The sequence below is a fragment of the Chaetodon trifascialis genome, chromosome 10 (genome assembly GCF_039877785.1).
Source record: "Chaetodon trifascialis isolate fChaTrf1 chromosome 10, fChaTrf1.hap1, whole genome shotgun sequence".
Lineage (NCBI taxonomy): Eukaryota > Metazoa > Chordata > Actinopteri > Chaetodontiformes > Chaetodontidae > Chaetodon > Chaetodon trifascialis.
Genome location: NC_092065.1, coordinates 22,738,915 through 22,758,433, shown reverse-complemented (window position 1 = coordinate 22,758,433; position 19,519 = coordinate 22,738,915). Strand labels below are relative to the sequence as shown.

The 19,519-nt window shown below is 41.9% G+C and overlaps 2 protein-coding genes across 2 annotated transcripts in view; one reads left to right on the top strand and one right to left on the bottom strand.

Moving 5' to 3' along the window:
• nrn1la (neuritin 1-like a) overlaps positions 1 to 19,215 on the top strand; it is a 95,868-nt gene extending 76,653 nt beyond the window's left edge. Inside the window, exon 3 of the mRNA XM_070972157.1 lies at positions 16,975 to 19,215. Within this exon, the coding sequence (XP_070828258.1) occupies positions 16,975 to 17,272 (298 nt within the window). The 3' untranslated portion in view covers positions 17,273 to 19,215. The remainder of the gene's footprint in view (positions 1 to 16,974) is intronic.
• On the bottom strand, positions 11,966 to 14,044 carry LOC139337532 (sodium/myo-inositol cotransporter-like). Its single transcript, XM_070972156.1, has one exon. The coding sequence runs from the start codon at positions 14,042 to 14,044 to the stop codon at positions 11,966 to 11,968; it is 2,079 nt and encodes a 692-aa protein (XP_070828257.1).
• Positions 19,216 to 19,519: the final 304 nt, after the last annotated feature.

Below are 19,519 nucleotides of genomic sequence, written 5' to 3'. Positions count from 1 at the left end.
AAATAAAAGATCATTTCAATCGCGGCTGCACGGTGGCGCAGCAGGTAGTGCGCGTGCCTCACAGCACGAAGGTTGCCGGTTCGATCCCCGGGTCAGACGGGGCCTTTCTGTGTGAAGTTTGCATGTTCTTCCCGTGCATGCGTGGGTTCTCTCCGGGTACTCCGGCTTCCTCCCACAGACCAAAAACATGCTCATTAGGTTAATTGGTGACTCTAAATTGTCCGTAGGTGTGAGTGTGAGTGTGAATGGTTGTTTGTCCTTGCATGTGGCCCTGCAATCGGCTGGCGACCGGTTCAGGGTGTACCCCGCCTCTCGCCCATTGTAGCTGGGACAGGCTCCAGCCCCCCGCAACCCCGAAAGGGATAGGCGGTATAGATAATGGATGGATGGATGGATCATTTCAATCGCTGATAATCTTCGTCGTCAGATCCATATGCTACTATAACCATTGTTTGAGACCTTATCACTGAGTTTGGGCAGGGGTCAGGATACAGGTTCAGTTTATCCAAAACCTTTCCCCATGAATGATAAGAAGACATCCTTTATTAGTCACAACACAACATGCAGAGTTGGGGGGGGGGACTGCACACGCCATCCTTCTTGTGAAATTCTTCTCTGCTTTTGACCCATCCTGGTAGTCCTTCCTCCGCGGCAGACCAAGAGCGGTGGGCTGCCAGCCGACGGCGGCGCCCGGGTACCCAACTCCCTGTCGTCACCATTGGTCAGGTGGTGATCCTCTTGCATGCTTTTATTCGGGGTTTTATGGAGGATACCCCAGGTGAACACGGGGAGAACATGCAAACGCCACACAGAAAGGCCCCTTTTTCTTGAGCAGCAGGCACCGAAGGCATGGTGGAAGACACACCCCCAACTCCCACAGCGCAACAGGTGGGAATCGAATCCGGGACCTTCTAGCTGTGAGGCAACAGTGTTGCCACCTGTTCCACCGTGCCACCAAAGCATGTCATATGTCATTTGGCAATGCTAGCTTTACGTAGATGGGTGTTTGTGTCACTTACAAGTACAAGCGTCCGTTGAACAATAACTTTAAAACAGTGCTTAAAAAGGCCAAACAGGACATGGAGAAGTGGTCAACCCTGCCTTTGTCAGTCGCTGGGAGCTGGTTCAATTCTGTAAACATGTCATACCTACATTTTTATTTCTGTTTCAAACAATCAGTCTCCGTTTTTAAGGAGTTAAAGAAGTGCACATCAAGTTTTATGTGGAATAAAAACATACCCCTATTAAGGAAAGAACATTTTGAAAGACATAAGGGGGAGGGAGGTCTGTCTTTACCCATTTATTGACATTATTATTGGGCAGCCAGCATCCACAAGATGATGTTTTAGGTTTCTGATTTATCTGATGAAGAGTCGTCTGGGCTGTTATGGAGCAGCATTTATGTAAAGCAGTGTCACGTTGCTCTTTAATTTGTTCCCCACTACCCTTAAATAAATGCAACTGGATGATTGACTCAATTAGTCATGGTTCTCCAAGGATGTGGCCTCAGTTAAGATCCATTCTGAACATAAACGAGCTCATATCACTTCCCATATTCTGGCAAACATCAATTTTGCTCCATTTCTCTCAATTATGGCGGAGCAGAGGGATGAAGCGTGTGTTGGACGTGTTTTGGCAGGGTCCTTTATTTCTTTTTAACAGTTAAGGAAAGACTTCAGCGATCACCAGGTAGGTTTCTGTAGGTATTTACTGGTGTGTAATTATTTCAAGTTGTGCCAGCTCCCATCTTAAATGTGAACATCTTAAATACATTGTTCCATACAGAGCCCCTAGAGTGCCACGAAAAGAAAAAAAAACTATATCGTGTGCACAAGGTACTAAAACGTGGGCTCGAGATACAGTCACAGTCACACATGCGATACAATGGAGAGAACTCAGCTAATGCTCTTGCCCTGAGACATGGGATGCGTTGCCACTTGTCTGTATAAATGAACCAGTTAATTAAATCGAGCGCACGATTTAGCGAAAGTGTGCCCACGTTTTAGCATCTTGTGCGCACATTTTAGTATCTTGTGCGCTAGATTTAGTATCTCATGAGCATATATAGTTTTTTTTCTTTTTTGTGGCACTTAAGGGGCTCCGTAGTTCCAAGCTCCACCTAGAAATATTGTAAGGTTTGCCATTTCTGCCCTATTTTGAGATCAAGTTTCCTTCCATTAATACAGTATAGCTTAACTCCCTACCCTCTACTCCTTTTTACATTTTTTTATTTGACATTTGTATCTTTGCTCTATTTTATTTTATTTATTCATTAACTGCAGACTTACTGTATTAAAGTTTTTTCACTGAGTGTATAATATATGCAAAAATCAATACAAATATTTCAATAACCCCTCTGAATTTCTAATCCTGCGTGGGTGCAAGTGTCCCTGTAAATAACTGACTTGAGTGCCCACGAGGAGTTGGGGGGCAGTTGAAAGTAGCATTAGGTGCTAATGCTAGCATTACTTGGCCTGTGCTGATTGCTCTTTTCTGTAACTTTACTGTCAGCACACGTCGCCTTCCTACAGGAGTTGAGAGGTTTGCGGTGCCACTCTCAGATTTTATGATATTCAGCATTTTGAAGACGGATTAGCAGATTAGCAATGTAAAGAGTTCAGGCAGTGTTGTTCACACTAGTGGAGAGAGACAGAGAGTTGCATGAAGAGATTGTTGATTGGCAGTCATATAGATTTTATGTCAGTGTCAAGGGAGCTAAAATGTAACAGATCTGGGCGTAATACAGGGGACAAATTAGTAACACCGTGAGTGAGCGGATACTCAGTGGGATGGGCTCAGTCAAAGATACCTAATCACCACAGACGGATTAAAGACTTATCCAAGTTTGCCATCTGACAGTAGTCATATAAAAAAAAAATCAATCATTTCACAACACACAAACTATGCAATGAAAAGAAAAAAAAACACTTAAAAGCCTTTGGAAAGGACATGGTGCTGATCATTAAAAAAGTTCAATCTTACAAAGTCTGAAGGGAGGTCTTACCTGAATGACAGGATGCAGTTGAAGCACAACACTGAGAAAACTCCTCATTCTGTCCTTTTAGCTGAAGTAATTGTAAAGTACAAAGAGGAGAAAGGTAAAAAATGTGGCCTTTGTTTCCTTTGCTACAGTCACACAAATGATAGCAGGAGTCTACGATAGCTAAAACAGGTTTCATCAGAAAACTCTCACAATCAATAGTGGATATAACCCACTATTGATGGGGGGCCAGTCCAAGGCCCACAGTCTCTAGGGGACCAATACATTTTCCTTTGATTTCATTCTGATTAATACTTTAAAACATGTTCTTGCTCATCTTGAAAGGCAAAAAAAAATCAATTCAAAAAGGTGGATGGAAATAGAAAATGATTCAGGTGGTAAACTAGTCGTAAAGGCCAGTGACCGGGCGGAGTGTGGTGATCCAGAAGTCAATGTTTTATGAATAATCCCCCCACTGTGCTCAGTCTGGACTGCAGTAGCACCTTCGACTGGCAGTCAAATGTTTCCCCCCTTATCTGGACACGACCCACAGACTGACACTTTATAATATTACACAAATATCACATGAGAAAAACAGCATAAAGTCAGTGCTGAGCTGTATCTGTTTTTACATGATATGAGGAATGAATGCTCAGAAAATGTGGGGGTATGCCACGAGGTGTAAAGACAGCAGAGCAAAATCACAAGTTACTATATGAATATTTTAAAGCGATATTAAAAATGACATGCTAGACTGCAAGGATTTTAATGTTTTATTTCTGTGCTGTGTTAATGAGCAAAAATACTTACTCAGTGACTGGGGAAGAGGGCCCTCAAGCAAAGCTGCACAACCCTTCCCTCAGTAGACCCCTGCCCCCCCCTCACCCATTCTTCTTTCACAGAAGCCTTTCCATTTGCCTTTATATATTTATCCTCTACAGATTTAGATAAGGCCATTCATGCTTTCATTGCATCTCATTGTAGCGTCTCTATTCCTATTCCTGCCTCGGTTTGAAGTCGATTTCAGCTCTGCAGCTCATTTAGGATGCAGCAGTTAGGATTTCAACTGCTGCCAAACAAAGACGCCATAATATTCCCAAGTTCTGCATGTCTTTCTGGTTATTGTGTAGATTTAGAAATTATTTAAAGGGGCTTTTTTTTTTTTTTTTTCGTTTCTACCAAAAAAGATGGCACATACAAGAAAGTGGGATTATAGATCTGTAAAAGCCTCCACGTGAAGTATTTTATTTAACATGTATAAAAATAGTCATTTACCACTTAAGCGTTTAGTGCTGAGATACTGCATCTGCAAAATATAGATCAAGTCTTGTGTGAAAGGAAAATAAAAAGATTTTTTTCCACTTCAACGAGGTGAAGGAAGCCTTCTTGAAGCATGGCAACCCGGTAACCCTGATGAAGGCCACTGCAGTTGAAGTGTGATGATTTTAATATGAAAGCTTCGTCAGTCTGTTCCTCAAGAAGCAGATTTATTTTTTTTTTTTTTCATTTCTTTGCTTTTTGCAACTCACTGCAGCTTAGAGGCTGCGACTTGTTTTTTTTGTTTTTTTTTTTTAACCTTTTTTACATCAACCTTGGGCAGAATAGTCACGATGTTTTCTGAGGTTTTTGTAGGATGTGATAAAAGACCCACATAACTGATGCTTCAGATGAAATCACTTTTACATCCAAGTTGTGTTATTTCCAGCTCTGACATAAAAGATGATTTCAGATATGTGGAAATGTCAATATATTTATATTCTGAAAGTCTGAACTGTATGTTGAAATGATGGTGTAATAAAATAGCAGTAAAATTAATGAGGATAAAAAAAGATCTACTTGTTTTGTCAAGGCTACTGACCTAACCAGCAGGCTACCAGCGTTAAATATGTTCCCTTTTTCTTTAAACCACACTGAAGCAAACAGGACTACATGCACCACAGGGTTTGACATACTGGGGCTAGAGGGTGATATTTTTAATGTAGTGCCCAATCACCAAAAACGTAAAGGAATTGTTCAGCATTTTTCGGACTTACACTTGTTCATGTTCTTGCTGAGAATTAGATCGATACCACTCTCATGTCTGTGCTTTCAGTATAAAGCTAGAGCCAGCAGACAGTCAGCTTAGCTTAGCACAAAGACTGGGACCAGGGGGACACAGGTAGCTTGGGTCTGTCCTAAAACACCTCAGTGCAGGAAAGGCGCTTTACCTTTTTATTAACCTGGAAAATTTAGCTGCTCACATTACTGTGAGTAAGGGATCCCCTGGTGGTTTTGCTCATTGACAATTCTAATGAAGTTCATTCAGACAAGACAACTGCATCCTCAATAGTGTTGACAAAAAGAAGGAAAGGAGAGAAACCGTCTTGTCACCTTGAGGTTTCCAGGCACACACTGAAGGTGTAAGGAAGACAGTGCTCCCAGCCAAAAGTAACCCAGTCCAGCACATAACCCCCATAACACCTTCGTTTTTAACAACATATAACATGTTCACTTGTGAACTTTAGAGGTACTGAGGCGTGAATTGTGTTATCTTTGAACAGAGTCAGGCTCGCTGCCTCACCCTGCGTCCAGTCTTTATGATGAAGTAAGCTAAGTGAAGCACCTGCTGGCTCCAGTTTATTTATATATCTCAATTTATTGGGCATGTACTCATTTCATTTACTGTAAATTAATAATCTAATTTAAAAAAATATTATACTCTATACTTTTCTCCTATCATTTACTCAATGTCATATTCTCTGCTGTATTTTTCTGCTCTGTAGTGTCTCCTGTCACACTCCAATGAGGGCTCAAATTCCCAGTGACCTCTGACAGTGGTCTTAAATAATTCAGGGCTGGACAGGGATCAAATCTTTACTGTTTTAAGGACACATATAAGCTGTTGTCAGCTTATCTAACTAATGTCAAAATAAAACTGTCCTGTCATGAATTTAAATATCCATGTCGAGTCTTGAACCCAAGGTGAAAAATTGTGCTCTAATTCGTTCTTCTCAGATGTACAAGGTGCAGACTGTGTCACAGGAGTTGAACATACTGAACCTTTTTACTCCTCCTCTTCCCTAATATCATTTGTGCTGCTCTGCTGTGTTTCACTCTACTCTCTCTGGCACTCCATTACCTTTCCTGAAACAACTGTTCAGCTAAATGTGTTAAATGTTGGCCCCTGTGTCCATAAATGCAGCCTGTGACGTAGAGCCGTGGACACCCATATGGCCATAATGCTGCGCACGTTCATTTCAAATCAAAAAAACAATGAAAAATAAGCCCAGAACTGGGGTTTGAAGGTTTTCCGATGTCAGCAGCAGCATGTTAGCGGCAGAACAGACATACTCTCAAGAGGTTTCATTATTATGAAAGCAGCTGGTCTGTCTATCAGTGTCCTCAGTGCGTTTCTGCTGTCTCTGCACCACCTGTGACTGGAGCAAAGACCCACACACCTACATCCAAAAACATACACACACACAAATCCCTGCATACTATAAACTCTGCACCGCTGAACATGACTTTGTCATCCTCTTGCTGTCTCCTAGAAGCACACTTGCACACACACTCAGGTACACAGATGATAACCAGATGCTGGCAGCCCGCAGCAGCCCCCTCTCCTCGCCTCCATCAGCTGCTCCTCCCACAGCAGCAGGTAAGCAGCCGTCCTCCTCCAGCAGTGTCCTGTCAGAGGTGGACCACTGGAGTGTTTAAGCTCTGGACACGGGCCAAACACACACAGACACACACATGCAGAGTCATCAAGGGAGGCCAGGCCTGCAGCAGTGAAGGAGGGAGGTTTTACAAAGCTGCATGTGGGTGTGTTCATGAGTGTGTTTTCCTCGCTGTGTCAACGCAGTCACAACATTCATTGAATATGAGGCTAAAGATGGGCCTAAAGAAATTAGATTCGTGTATACTATGTGACAGCAAAGAGGAAAGATGGAATCTGTTCAAAGGTGTGTGTGCCTGCATTTCCGTATTTTTTTTATTTATTTATCAGTAGCAGATGTCCTCAAAGTGACATACAGTACAGATAAGAAAAGTCCTCCAGAATGAGAAAATGTTGCCGCTTCTTCCTTCTTTAAGGGATTTTGTAACAGTTGTGATTCAGCAGTTCAGTTTAGGTGAAAATTACAGCTACAGTTTGCAAGATTAGTAATGATACAAACCTTCAGGGTATCACAACGCAGGACTGCAATGAAGGAGAGGGTCCCATTCCATCATGATTTATCTTATTTGTCTGAATTATAGTCTGGTAATCAATCCCTCACCAACTACAGTGATAAATCAAAACTGCTCCATTCAGTCTAACAGTTGCTGGACTCCCCCACAATACATTGGATCTTTGTCACTCTTGCGTACCTTTCCTTTGTCCTCAAACGTGGACTATGATGAGAAGTTCGATATTAGTTTCAGATTGTAAGTACAAGCAGCCGATTGGACAGTAATGCCTGTCAGCCTCTTAGTTGAAAATTCAATTTGGGAGATATCAGGAATGTCTCACAGCCTGGATATCCTTCACTCGACGAAGAGAACGACAGAAGTGTCAGCTCACTGTTGTTGGCAATGCTATCTTTGCAGTTACATTGACCAATCACACCATTTGTCACGTGTGACTACCAGGCTAGCAGTCGGGTAACCATCTTTGAATAATGTGTCACCTTAAAGTAACAGGAAATTTTCCTGTTTTTGATGCGCTGCTGACATGTGAATGCAGCATTATACATTATGTATACATATACACAATATGTAGCAGACATATGCATGTTCTCTTTCAGCTTCCAGTATTTGTGCTAGCAGTAGTTGATATGTCTGTTAGACTTTTAGCTCTTTATCTTAACTTTATATGCCAGTTTCAAGAATGGTTAGAGGAGTAGACCTACGAAATATGTCTCTGTAGTTTGTCATCTGGGAGGGGTGTGTGTGTTGTTTGGCCTGTGTCCAGAGTCTCCTGATCCTGCTGGCATCTCTGGGTTTGATGTTGCTTCCCCAGCAGACCACAGCACAGGAAATGCCACTCACCAGCACAGACTGGGAGAAGATTTCCAGCATCTTGTTGCATAAGAACTTGAAAGAAAATTCTTCAATAATAGAGTCTGCTCTGCCCTTCTTGAACACAGCGCTGGTGTTGGTCCAGTCCAGTCTGTTGTTCCAGTAGACAGCCAAGTGCTTGTAGTGCTCAACAATCCCAATCTCCTCAGCCATGATGTTCATGAGCTTGGTCGCAGTTTTAAAATTGATCATCATCTCCTTGGTCTTGTTTGCATTTAGGAGCAGATGATTCACCACTCCATGAAGTTAGCCAACAGATCCCTGTTCCCTGATCCCTAATACAACACAGCACCACAGGGCCATCAGAGAACATCTGCAGGTGTCAGCGTTCTACTGAAAATGTGAGGTGTACAGATGGAGGACAGCCCCCTGAGGTGCTCCTGTGTTGAAAACCACCACATCAGACAGGGAGCTGCACAGGCACATGAACTGGGACCAATCAGACAGTTGATCAGCGATCCAGCACACAGTAGATGTGCTGACACCCACCCTGAGCAGCGTCTCACTCAGGAGAGGTGGTTGGATGGTATTAAAGGCACTGGAGGAATCAAAAACTTGAAACATGAAAATTTCAAGTCCTGTTTTCAGTCTTCAGTACAAGTATTATCAACAAAATGTGCTAAAGTATCAGAAGTAAAAGTACTCATTATGAAGATGCATGATGCATTGGCTGGTTGAGTTTAGCTAAGTTTAACTGTCATAAACTGTCATATTTCACAACTGAGAAATTTATTTTATAATAGTTTTGAAATCTTATAAAGTTAAATGTTGTTCCAACTAATTGGAGGTTAAATTAACAGTTACACAGTAAGTATTAGTAACTATGTACTAACTATGTATGTAAGTATGGAATTTCTTACTCAATTCTAACCAGCTATTCTATTGACTGTCATCAAATTTGGTACTGATATCCATGACGCCTAGAGGATGAATAACAGTGGTAAATACCTGACTTTTCCTTTCGTGCCATCAGCAGGTCAGAGTTGTCATTTATCCTGTGAAATATTTCAATATCTCCTGGACAGGTTGGCACAAAATTTTATACAAACACACTGTTAAATACTTTCACAATTATCAGATGGATTGTCATGAAATACGGTACAAAAAATCGTGTTTCCCTCAGAATTAATTGTTATCACTGATGATACAATACTTTTTCATAATCAAATACTTGAAAAACTAATGACATGTCCATCATCTTAGGCTGTAGCTCATGTTTAAGGCTACTTACCAAATGTTAGCATGCTAACATAATAAAATCTGTTCGCATTTAGTCCAAAGCACTGCAGTGCTTAGTGGAAGTGCAGCCTCACAGAGCTGCGAGCATGGCTATAGACTCCAAAAGTCTTTGTTATTTAAATGACAATATATTTTATTGATGCATCCAGTTCTATTTTTGCCTCATCTGACAACCTTTTACTACATTTTGTCAGTTTTGGGGTTCCATACTTTTGAAATGCTTGTATTATTAATGATTATTTCAAGTATAGCACATTTCAGTGTTATGTTACTCCATATTCCTTTTTAATTCTACTCAAAAAATAACTCCTCAAATAAAAAAATATGTTCACTCAGAAAGCCCTTTGCTTCATTTTGTCAGTTTTAGGGCTCCACATTAAACTACAGTACTAAATATAAATCACAGAAAATAAATGCACTGATAGACAGTAGCAATAACATTTAAGAGACAAAGAAAGTATTGTCTGATTGGCTCAGAAGGAACATTGCAAGGCATTCAGTGAATGATTTATTTAGCACGTGCATGAGCGGGGTGCAGCTCTCTTCAAGCGGAGTTGCATGAAGGTCATCCTTACAAGTGTTGAAATATTTGCTGTCCTTAGTCAAGGTACGGTAGGTCATTTTCTCAAACTTTTCTCATCACCCACCCACACACCCCTCTTTGGAGTGTGGTTGCTACATTTTAACTTGCTGCCACAGGGAGTCACAGGACATCAACAATATGAGTTACTGTCTAAATAGGAATACATTTCATGGTGTTCTCTGACAAGCCAGCCTCTGACTAAAAAAAGAGAATTCAACAGTGTAGTCAACATATGATATGAACCGCTATGATATTGCTTAGTCTTGCATTTTGCATGTTGGCCTCTGTATTTCCTAACAAATAGCATTACATTATAACCCTTTTCACAAGGTAACTTTCAACCTACTCTTACTTAGTTACAGAATGTTACAGAGGCATGAGGTTTGGTCAGCAGAGGATGAATGAATGTATGGAGCTAAACTGGTAAGAAGTAGAGATTTGCAAGTCACTGATCCTGGCTTTTTGATTGGTCGAATCTTGTGTAAAGAAGTCTGGAATCATCCAATCCTCTTCTGGCTCTGAGCAGATTAATAAAGCCTTACTGGGGTTTAATGTAATCCTGGTCAACAATAACATAAAGCCCCAAAATATATAGGAAACACTGGAGAGGAAAATTTTGTTACTACCCAAGCCCAGTCTGAACTTCCTCGTACTGTATCTGCTCAGAGTTTTGAAAGCAATCAATCTTCACATGCAGGAACATGTTGCAAATATCACTGACAAATAATGCAGTTATTCAGGATTTGAAATGAAGTCAATGTCAACACCAATATAGCCACAAAGTTGAGTCTACAACTATTCTGGTCTGAATAAAAATCACTTTTCTTTTCATTAAAGCTGATGAAATAAAGAATGTTTCTGCTGTTGCAATATTATTTAATAGTGAGTATAGTAGTAGTAGTAGTAGTAGTTTAATAGTAATAGTCAATATAGTGAGATATGCATAAACTATAAATTGATACAGTATGATGAGCAATGGTAATTGTGGCTTTTTGTTACAACAGTAGTGCATAAAAAGCTGCATGTTGGTTTTGAGATAAAACACAGAATACAGCCACAAAAACTAACCAAACAAAAACACAGTAAACACAATGTTTAAAAAATGAATGAGTACCATACTATTTATTATTATTATTATTCGAGTTTTTCTTTTAGGATGTAAAACTATTTTGAATCTTGTGCTTCTTGTCTTCATTTCCGGGGCTGCAAAACACGTACATATTCTAAATACCAAATATTTGCTGTAAGCTTGACAAATTTTTTTTTTTTTTTTTTTAATGCAGTACCTTCACAAGGCTAAACCAAACTTTGAACAAGAGTCGAGGGAAAAAAGCTTAAATCACAGAATACATATTCAATTCAATTCAATTCAATTCAATATTCCTTTATTTGTCCCTCAAGGGGAAATTCCGAATTTCACAGCAGCATCAATAACAGAATAGAATATTAAAAGACAAAGTGCATGCAGTTAACACAAAGTATATACAAAAGGCTGTACTGGGAATAGTATTTACAGACTGTAAATATTTTGTATTCACCATACAAAAAAAGGACAACTGCATATATAAGGCAAATATTAAATAAACTTTGAGAACAATTCTAAAAATCCTAGTAGATATTCTAAATGCTTAGCTAACAAGGATTAGCTAACAAGCGCTGTACAAAATGGCCACACCAGTGCCAAATAAGCTTCATAGTCATAAAAGAGTATAATTTTTCTCATATGGAGAAGCTTTAATCCATCCATCCATTTTCTATACCCCCTATCCCCACACCCTGGATTGGTCGCCATTCACACCGAGGGGCAATTTTACAGTAACCGATTAACCTAATGAGCATGTTTTTGGTCTGTGGGAGGAAGCCGGAGTACCCGGAGAGAACCCACGCATGCACGGGAAGAACATGCAAACTTCACACAGAAAGGCCCGACCCGGGAATTGTGAGGCACGCGCACTACCTGCTGCGCCACCGTGCAGCCTGAAGCTTTTCAAAAATTTCAAAAATGATTAGAATATGATTAGATCCCCTTTTCAAATCTCTGAAGATTCCACTGTAACAGCCCAAACCCCCTTCCAACTTAATAAAAGCTGTAACTCCAGTCCCCGATAGTTCAGTGCATGGTTCAGCTACAGTGAGAAATAAATATACATGAAGATGTCCACAGCGCAGACGAATACCAGACCCAAGTTGAGAAGAAGTTTCACTCTAGGTGGCTCGTACAGCATCTCTGCAATGACTCTTTCATCCTCCTGTGCTACTCTCTGCTGTGCACTCTGCGCGCCCTCCTTATATCCACAGAACCACTCCATTAAACGCAGACATCTGCCAGTCTCCCCGTTACCATGGTAGCCTTCCTCCATTCTGATCACCTCCATCGTTCCATTGCCGAACTGTTCTGCAGGGCTGGTGGCAGGGGTTGTCTCTGTACTAGGGGTGGCTGGGTCATGGTCAGTGGATGGGATCAGGAGTCTGACTTCCGCCCGATCCAAACACGTCTCCTTTTTGACATCTGGGGGCATTTCCACTTGGTCCTTCATGGGAGTTATTTCAATGCTGCGGAGTCCCCGGAATGTGGTGGTGCGAACCTGCTCCTCGTCTGGTGGAGAGGTGCAAAGGCTGACCACTACCGCCACAAATCCCGAAATCCAGAACAGCACCATGGCAAAATACATGTAGTGGACGTCAACGATGAAGCCAGGCCTATCATCTGGCTGGTCACAACGAGGCTGGCGGTAAATGAAAGCTAGGATCAGTCGTACTGTACCGAGTGTGAAACCTGTCATGCCTCCCCAGAATGCGCCTCTCTCATTACACCGTTTCCAGAACACACCTAGCAGGAAGAGGGCAGCAATTGGTGGAGTGAGGTAGCCAGCAACTTCCTGGATGTAGGGGAATATCTGTCCACCTTGCATTTCAATTATAACAGGGACCCAGGCAATGCTGATTCCTACCATCAACACAACAAATATGCGGCCCACAATCAGCAGTTCGCGCTGAGATGCCTCTCTTCGAAAAGTCTGATAGATGTCCAGTGTGAAGATGGTGCTTGAACTGTTGAAGATTGAGTCTAAATCACTCATCAGGGCAGCGATCATAACTGCCATCATCAGACCCCTGAGTCCCACAGGCATCAATGCCATAACCAGCCGTGGGTAGGCAATGTTTGAGCAGCCAGCCTGAGAACCACACACAGCCATACAGTGCTCTGGCCCAATGCAGGCAATCTCGTCTGCAAACAAGATGCGGGAGATCATTCCTGGAATGACGATTAGAAACATGGGCAGGATCTTGAGAAATCCAGCCAGAAGTGTAGAGCACTTAGCGTGAGCAATGTTTTTAGCTGCTAGTACTCTCTGAACAATGACCTGGTCTGCACACCAGTACCAAATTGATGCAGGGGTCTGGCCAAAAATGAAGCCTGGCCATGGCATGTCTTCATCCAGGGGACCTCGAAGGATGCGTAGTGAGTCTGGTTTAGGCTCAATGTGGCAGGAAGGAGAATAGGTGAAGTTTCCAGAAGCAGTAATAGCAGAAACATTGGGAACTGCCTGCATGTACTTAGTTCGGACACCTTCTAGCCCACCAACTTTGACTAGGCTGATGGTGGTTAAGATTAGGGCTCCACCAATCATCAACACCGCCTGAAGTGCATCTGTGTACATTACTACCACCAATCCACCAGTGACAGTAAGCAGTGCAGTCATACTGATGAGCAGGACGATGGACAAATAAAGGTTCCACCCCAGGGACTCCTGAATAAAGAGAGCTCCAGCATATAAATTCACCGACAGCTTGGTAAAAATGTAAAGTAACAGAGACAAGAAAGCAAAGTACACCTTTAGCCTGTTGCCACCATAGCGTTTCGACAGGTACTCAGGCATGGTGTAGACTCCCGAGTGGATATACACTGGGACAAACACCCAGCCAAGCAGCTGCAGAAGAAGAAGTGCATTAAATTCCCATGCTCCAACAGCAAAGCCACCTGCTGCTCCTGACCCAGCCAGGCCTATGAAATGTTCACTGCCAATGTTGCTGACGAAGAGTGATGCACCTATCACAATCCATGTCATGGAGCGCCCGGCCAGGAAGTAGCCACTCACAGTGCTGCGATTGGCTTTCCACATGGCAAGAAAGCCAATGACTAGCACCAGGATAAAATACAGTGCTACCACAGCTATGTCCACTGCTTCCATTCCAGGACCCATTTTAACAGATTACTTAAAAAAGTAAAAAAGTAAAAAAAAATCTCACAGCTCTAGTTCAAGCTCAAGTCCTTGCAAAAAGGTAACACAAATAGTCAAAGTTATGGAATTAATTATTCAAAAAGGAGCAATTAGACCCTTAATTTGAGAGGGGAAAAACACCAAACACAAATGCTTGAAAGTTTACAATAGCCTCCCAGAAAACTAAACAGAAATGCAAAGTTTGAAAATTACTACAGTCAAACTGATTATTTTACAGTCCAGAACACAAAAATGATTAAATCGCTAATGAAAGAAATGGTCAAATATGGTATAGCACTCTATAAATCAAGAGAAGATTAATAGATGTTGATTCAATTTTGCGCCTTCTGAATTTTTCCAGCACCAGTCCGTGGGTTTCTATATAGGTTCTATACAGGACTTTCCTCTTTGATCTTTTTAACACAAAGAAATCAAAGAACACCATCATGAAAACTTCAAAGAGTTCAAAGGTTTTCCCGAGCCGATCACGTGATCTGAAATCGGGGCCAATCACGTGACTGCAGACTGATCGGATTGGACGTTATGTCCCGATCGGGTATTGGATAAATAATATATATACATATGTATATGTATATTTATTGGTATTTCTAATCACATTTGCAACATATTGGCTAGTGGTTAAAAATAAACGAGGATTTATTAACTAGCAACGTTTACAGGCCGGGTCTGTGTCTGTGACAGACGCCACTGAACAGCGCATGCGCGGAACTCAGCATCACGCAGCAGCTAGTTTTGAAGATGAGGTGCGTGATATGCAGCTACTATGTCAAGTGTGTGGAAATATTTCAAAGTGAACGACGAGAACAGTTGCGCTGGCTCAAACGCTACTTGGTAACCGTTTGTTTCTTTCGTAAGTGACCATGGTATAAGCGGGATAATGCCCTTCGAGCTGTCCATTATCAGAAATGAAAGCGAAGTCCATTCATTCGCGTCGGACGGTTCACGCCTCCGCGTCGTCCATTCATTTCTGATAAAGAACACCTCGTCGGGCATTATCCCTTACTTAATGTTGCACTATTCCCAATGTGAAGAAAATTTTATTTTATTTCTGTGTTCTGTTCTGACTTGAGACTGTAATTCAAGCTACCTGGTTCGTTTCATAATGTTTTATAGAAGTATCGGATCGGGACTCGGTATCGGCAGATACTCAAAATCAAATGACTCAAATGGCAAAAAAAAACGTGATCGGGACATCCCTAGATACGATACATACTTTATTAATCACATGCCACGCTTCGGTGAATACAACTCACATAACATATCATGCTTTTTGGTGAAATTGTTCCCCCGCATTTGACCCATCCTGTTAAGTCCTTCCTCCGCGGCAGACCACGAGCGGTGGGCTGCCAGCCGACAGGTCACCATTCACCATTCAGTCAGGTGGTGATCTTCTTGCATGTTTTTAGTGTTTTTTGTGGAGGGTACCCCAGGTGAACACGGGGAGAACATGCAAACTCCACACAGAAAGGCCCCTTTCCTCAAGACAGGGCACACACGCCCCACAGCGCCCACAGCGCCCCAGGCGGGAATCGTACCTGGGACCTTCTGGCTGTGAGGCGACAGTGTTACCACTGTTCCTTATCATTGTGCATTTAAACATCAAATGTTTCATTTCATTTCATTATAAATTTTATTTATATTTAGCTTAATCAGAAATACAGGAAGTGCTAAGTTTAACACATCTGTGATGTTTTTCTACAGATGCAGACATTGAACCTGTAGCGAAAGGTGTAATGTTGCTGGTATGATGTCAGTGCAACTCATCAACACATCATTTTCACGGTGTTTTTGCTGAGAACAGCTCGGGTCACATGGGACAAATAGGTGACACGGCAAATCTCTGGTTGGCACACTGCTGCAGCCGCGGTGCTCACGTTGGCTAAGTGGCTGCTCTAACCTGTAAACATGGCCGCTGAAATGAAAGGCAAGAGGTTCTGTGACCTGATGGGCAGTTTGTCCCAAGACGCGAGACTGCAAACAAGAGTACGCCAGGCTGTTCCTCTAATGAGAATACTCACAAGTACAAGATACAGGCCTGCTGTGTCCTATCAGGATGACATGCGTGCGTGGCTCCTCTGCGGCACGCGGCTCAGTGTGGTATTGATTCTATGAACTTTTATTTTTTATGTGTTAAGTAAGTTCTTCATGTCAATAAATGTTAAACAGAGCCACCTGACTCTGCTTTCTCCACCATCCCGCGATCTCTCTTCTAGTTAACGCTCAGCCAGTATTTCCTCAGAGACAACTTAGCCAACACATTCATGATGAGAGAAAGAATTAGCAGCCAATTACAGTCAGACACTCAGACTCAGCTTTGGGTGTGTAGCTTGAAGGTTATTGGAATAAAGTTTAATGTTTCGTTTAGCTGGAAAAAATATCTTTATATCCAAGAGACCTCTGTGAGATTACTTCATTCTGCCTCCTCTTCATCATCCCTCCCTCCACTTCTTTACTCTTTTCTTGTTGTTGTCCTCATTGTTACTCTTGTCAGGTCTCAGGAAGTGTTTCAAAAGTCCGTTTCGCCCCTGATGGATAGAACACAGCAGTGATTCAACCAACACCCAGTTCATGACAGCTTTCCCATTCCTTGAACTAATGAAGGTTTTTCCACGTTCCAGTCTAACCCACAGGGCAACCTTTGCTCTCAGAGCATTGAAGATCAGCAGATGGTCTCCTGGCAACTGCAAAAACAAGTCAAGGGGGCAAACAAATAGATTGAATCTGATTTTCTCAATGAAAGCACAGATGCTTCACTGTCACCTCGTGATCTGTCATTTTCAGAGCTGTCTGCTGAGATATTCATAGTTCAGTCATGTGTTTCTAGGAGATTACTGGTTCGGGTATGTGTCCTCATGTCTCTTCATCAGTCTCATCCTCCTCCTTTTCTTCAGGTCGTGGGATGAGTTCCATGACTGCGCCAACGTGGCAATGGCCGGCTGTCCAGAGGAAGCAGCGGCTGTCTGGGAATCTCTCCGCCAGGAGTCCAAGAAGATGCAGTTCTCCGGGAACCTGTACGACATGTGCTCCAACCGCGACAACCACCCGGTCGCCACAGTTTCCCCGCACGGCTCCCCCAACCAGGAAGAAATCAACCAGGAGTCTCTACGAGGGGCCGCTGATCATCTGGCAGGCTGCCGCCACCTTCTCATGCTACTGTCTCCTCTGCTTCTGTTGGTGTTTTGGATATAAATACCCCAAAGAAATGGGACTAGTGTGAATAGATATAAACTTTGTGTATTTTTTCTTTCACGAGTCCATAGACTTTCCACAGTTTTTTTTTCCCCTCTGCTTTGCCAGGGGTTGAATATTTCTAAACTGCATGTTCAGAGGCCCAGCAGTCTTTTTGATAATGTATCTTTAAACTGCCTGCGCTGTTTCATGCATATTCTCTGCCTTTTAATTAGTCTCTTAGTTGGAAATACACACAAAATTCAACCGAGATACACAACCACAGTACAAACGGCCTGCAAACACATACATAGTTAAAGAGATGCGTATGGCAGCCTTGTGTCATCTGGCTTGATCCCCTGTCGCTCTACATTTAGTTAGTCTGAGCTCATATATGATGGTTCCAGGCGGAGTCTGTCCTCCTGAGTTTAGTAAGAGAGAAACAATAACGTCCTACATAATAAACCTGGAAACTAAGTGATGAAGAGGCCAGCTGCCACAGCTAGCTAAACACATTCATTCATCAGCTTTATAGTGTGAAGCATTTGTTAATTATGTAAATCTGACGAATCTGGATTGCTACCTTGCAGTCTGTTTCAGCGGCTGTGTAGTGCTGCGATAAGTCTCTGTTGGATAACCTTTCATTTCTGTCTCCTCTGGTCTCTCAGAGCCGCCTCTGTCGAAGTCACTCCTGTGACCAACAACAGCGATGAGCTCAAAACATGGATGCTCAAAGGGGAAAATATTTTGTGGATTGCTTTACAGATGTTTGTGGAAAATGTTCCGAGAATTTAAAACTAAAATCGCAGCAAAATTTTCCTCAAATACACACAGTAAGTGAACACAATTAAAGACAAAGTCAAATGCAAATACATTTTCAAACTTTTCATTCCATCGTCCTGCATTAACTCTACAGTTTCCTCTTGTAAATCTGTCAAATATACAAAAATAAAAAATTCAGGCTTTGGGATGTTAGCTAGCCCCTTCCATCATGACTCGAGCCTAGTCGTTAGCAGGAGTGTGTGCTTGGTAAAAACATTTAAGTTTATATTTCCAAATTGTGTGGATGCAGTGAAAATTATTCATTTCTCCCTTGTTCTCCTCTTCCTGATCTAACAACAGGGATTAGTAAATTGCGGGTGAAGGCTAACAGCACTCTCTCTCACTTTTCCAAATCCCTCCCTCCCTCCTGACCTACCTGCACATCTCATTTAAGTCAGAACTACAGGACATCACAGCACAGAGGCTTACGATGCTTTTCCTGACATTTCAGACGTGTGCTTAAAGAATTTGATTGGTTTATGAGATTTAAACAACCAATAAAGGTTCTTTGAGACCTTTCTTTGTTCGCTTGCTGAGCAGAAATTGACTGTGGAGCTCAGTCCAGAGGTTTTTTTAATTCTCCCTTCAAGGATTCATATAAACTAAATTTAGTCTCTCTCAAGAATCCTGGCTCAATATAGTGTTCAAATAGTTTTGTCGTTCGGGGAGTCACTAGAAGAAGCTCAAGGCCCTGAAACAAAAATGGAGAAGGACTACTGCCAGTACAGAAAACTCTCTTCCAAATAAAAGAACTATTGGGTGCTCAGAAAGTCCTAAATGTTTCCCTAAGTGCAAGCTCTTAGCTAAGGCACGCACAGCATTTATTGGCTTTGGGTGTACAGATTTGTCTGTAAATGCTTTGGGACACAGTAACATTGTTGTGGATGGTATGAAAAACTGATTGTTTTTTAGCTGCCTTTGAGAAACAAAATCATCTTAGGGAATGTGAAATACCAATGTGATCAAACTGGGAATAATGGCACTAGCAATTTGTCTTCATACTGAACATGTACTGTCGCCCTATAGGATCGTATAGGACCACAAAAATGTGATAAATTAAAGATGATGAAAGAACATTTGTCTCACCTGCAGTACTGGAAAGAAATTCTCTGAAGTCTTTTACACTATAAAATTAGACTCCATACGAGGCAATGGCATATACACAAATAAAGTTGATTTCAATTAGAAATATATTTGCTGAGAGACAAAATAACAACAATGAACGCAACATTTTGCAACATTGTTTATTTTGAAAATCAACATGACACAAAATGTCACGGATTTCTTATTTGCCCAAGAAGCATGACAAGTTCCTCTGCAGCTGCTGCAGCAAAACGATGAGCTGAAGTTAAAGCGAAGTGTGCTGGAGTTGTTTTTATTTGGTGCCTGCCCAGGTATGAAATCCTCCGGGGCTGCTGCTTGGCATCCCGTACTGTACTGTATAGT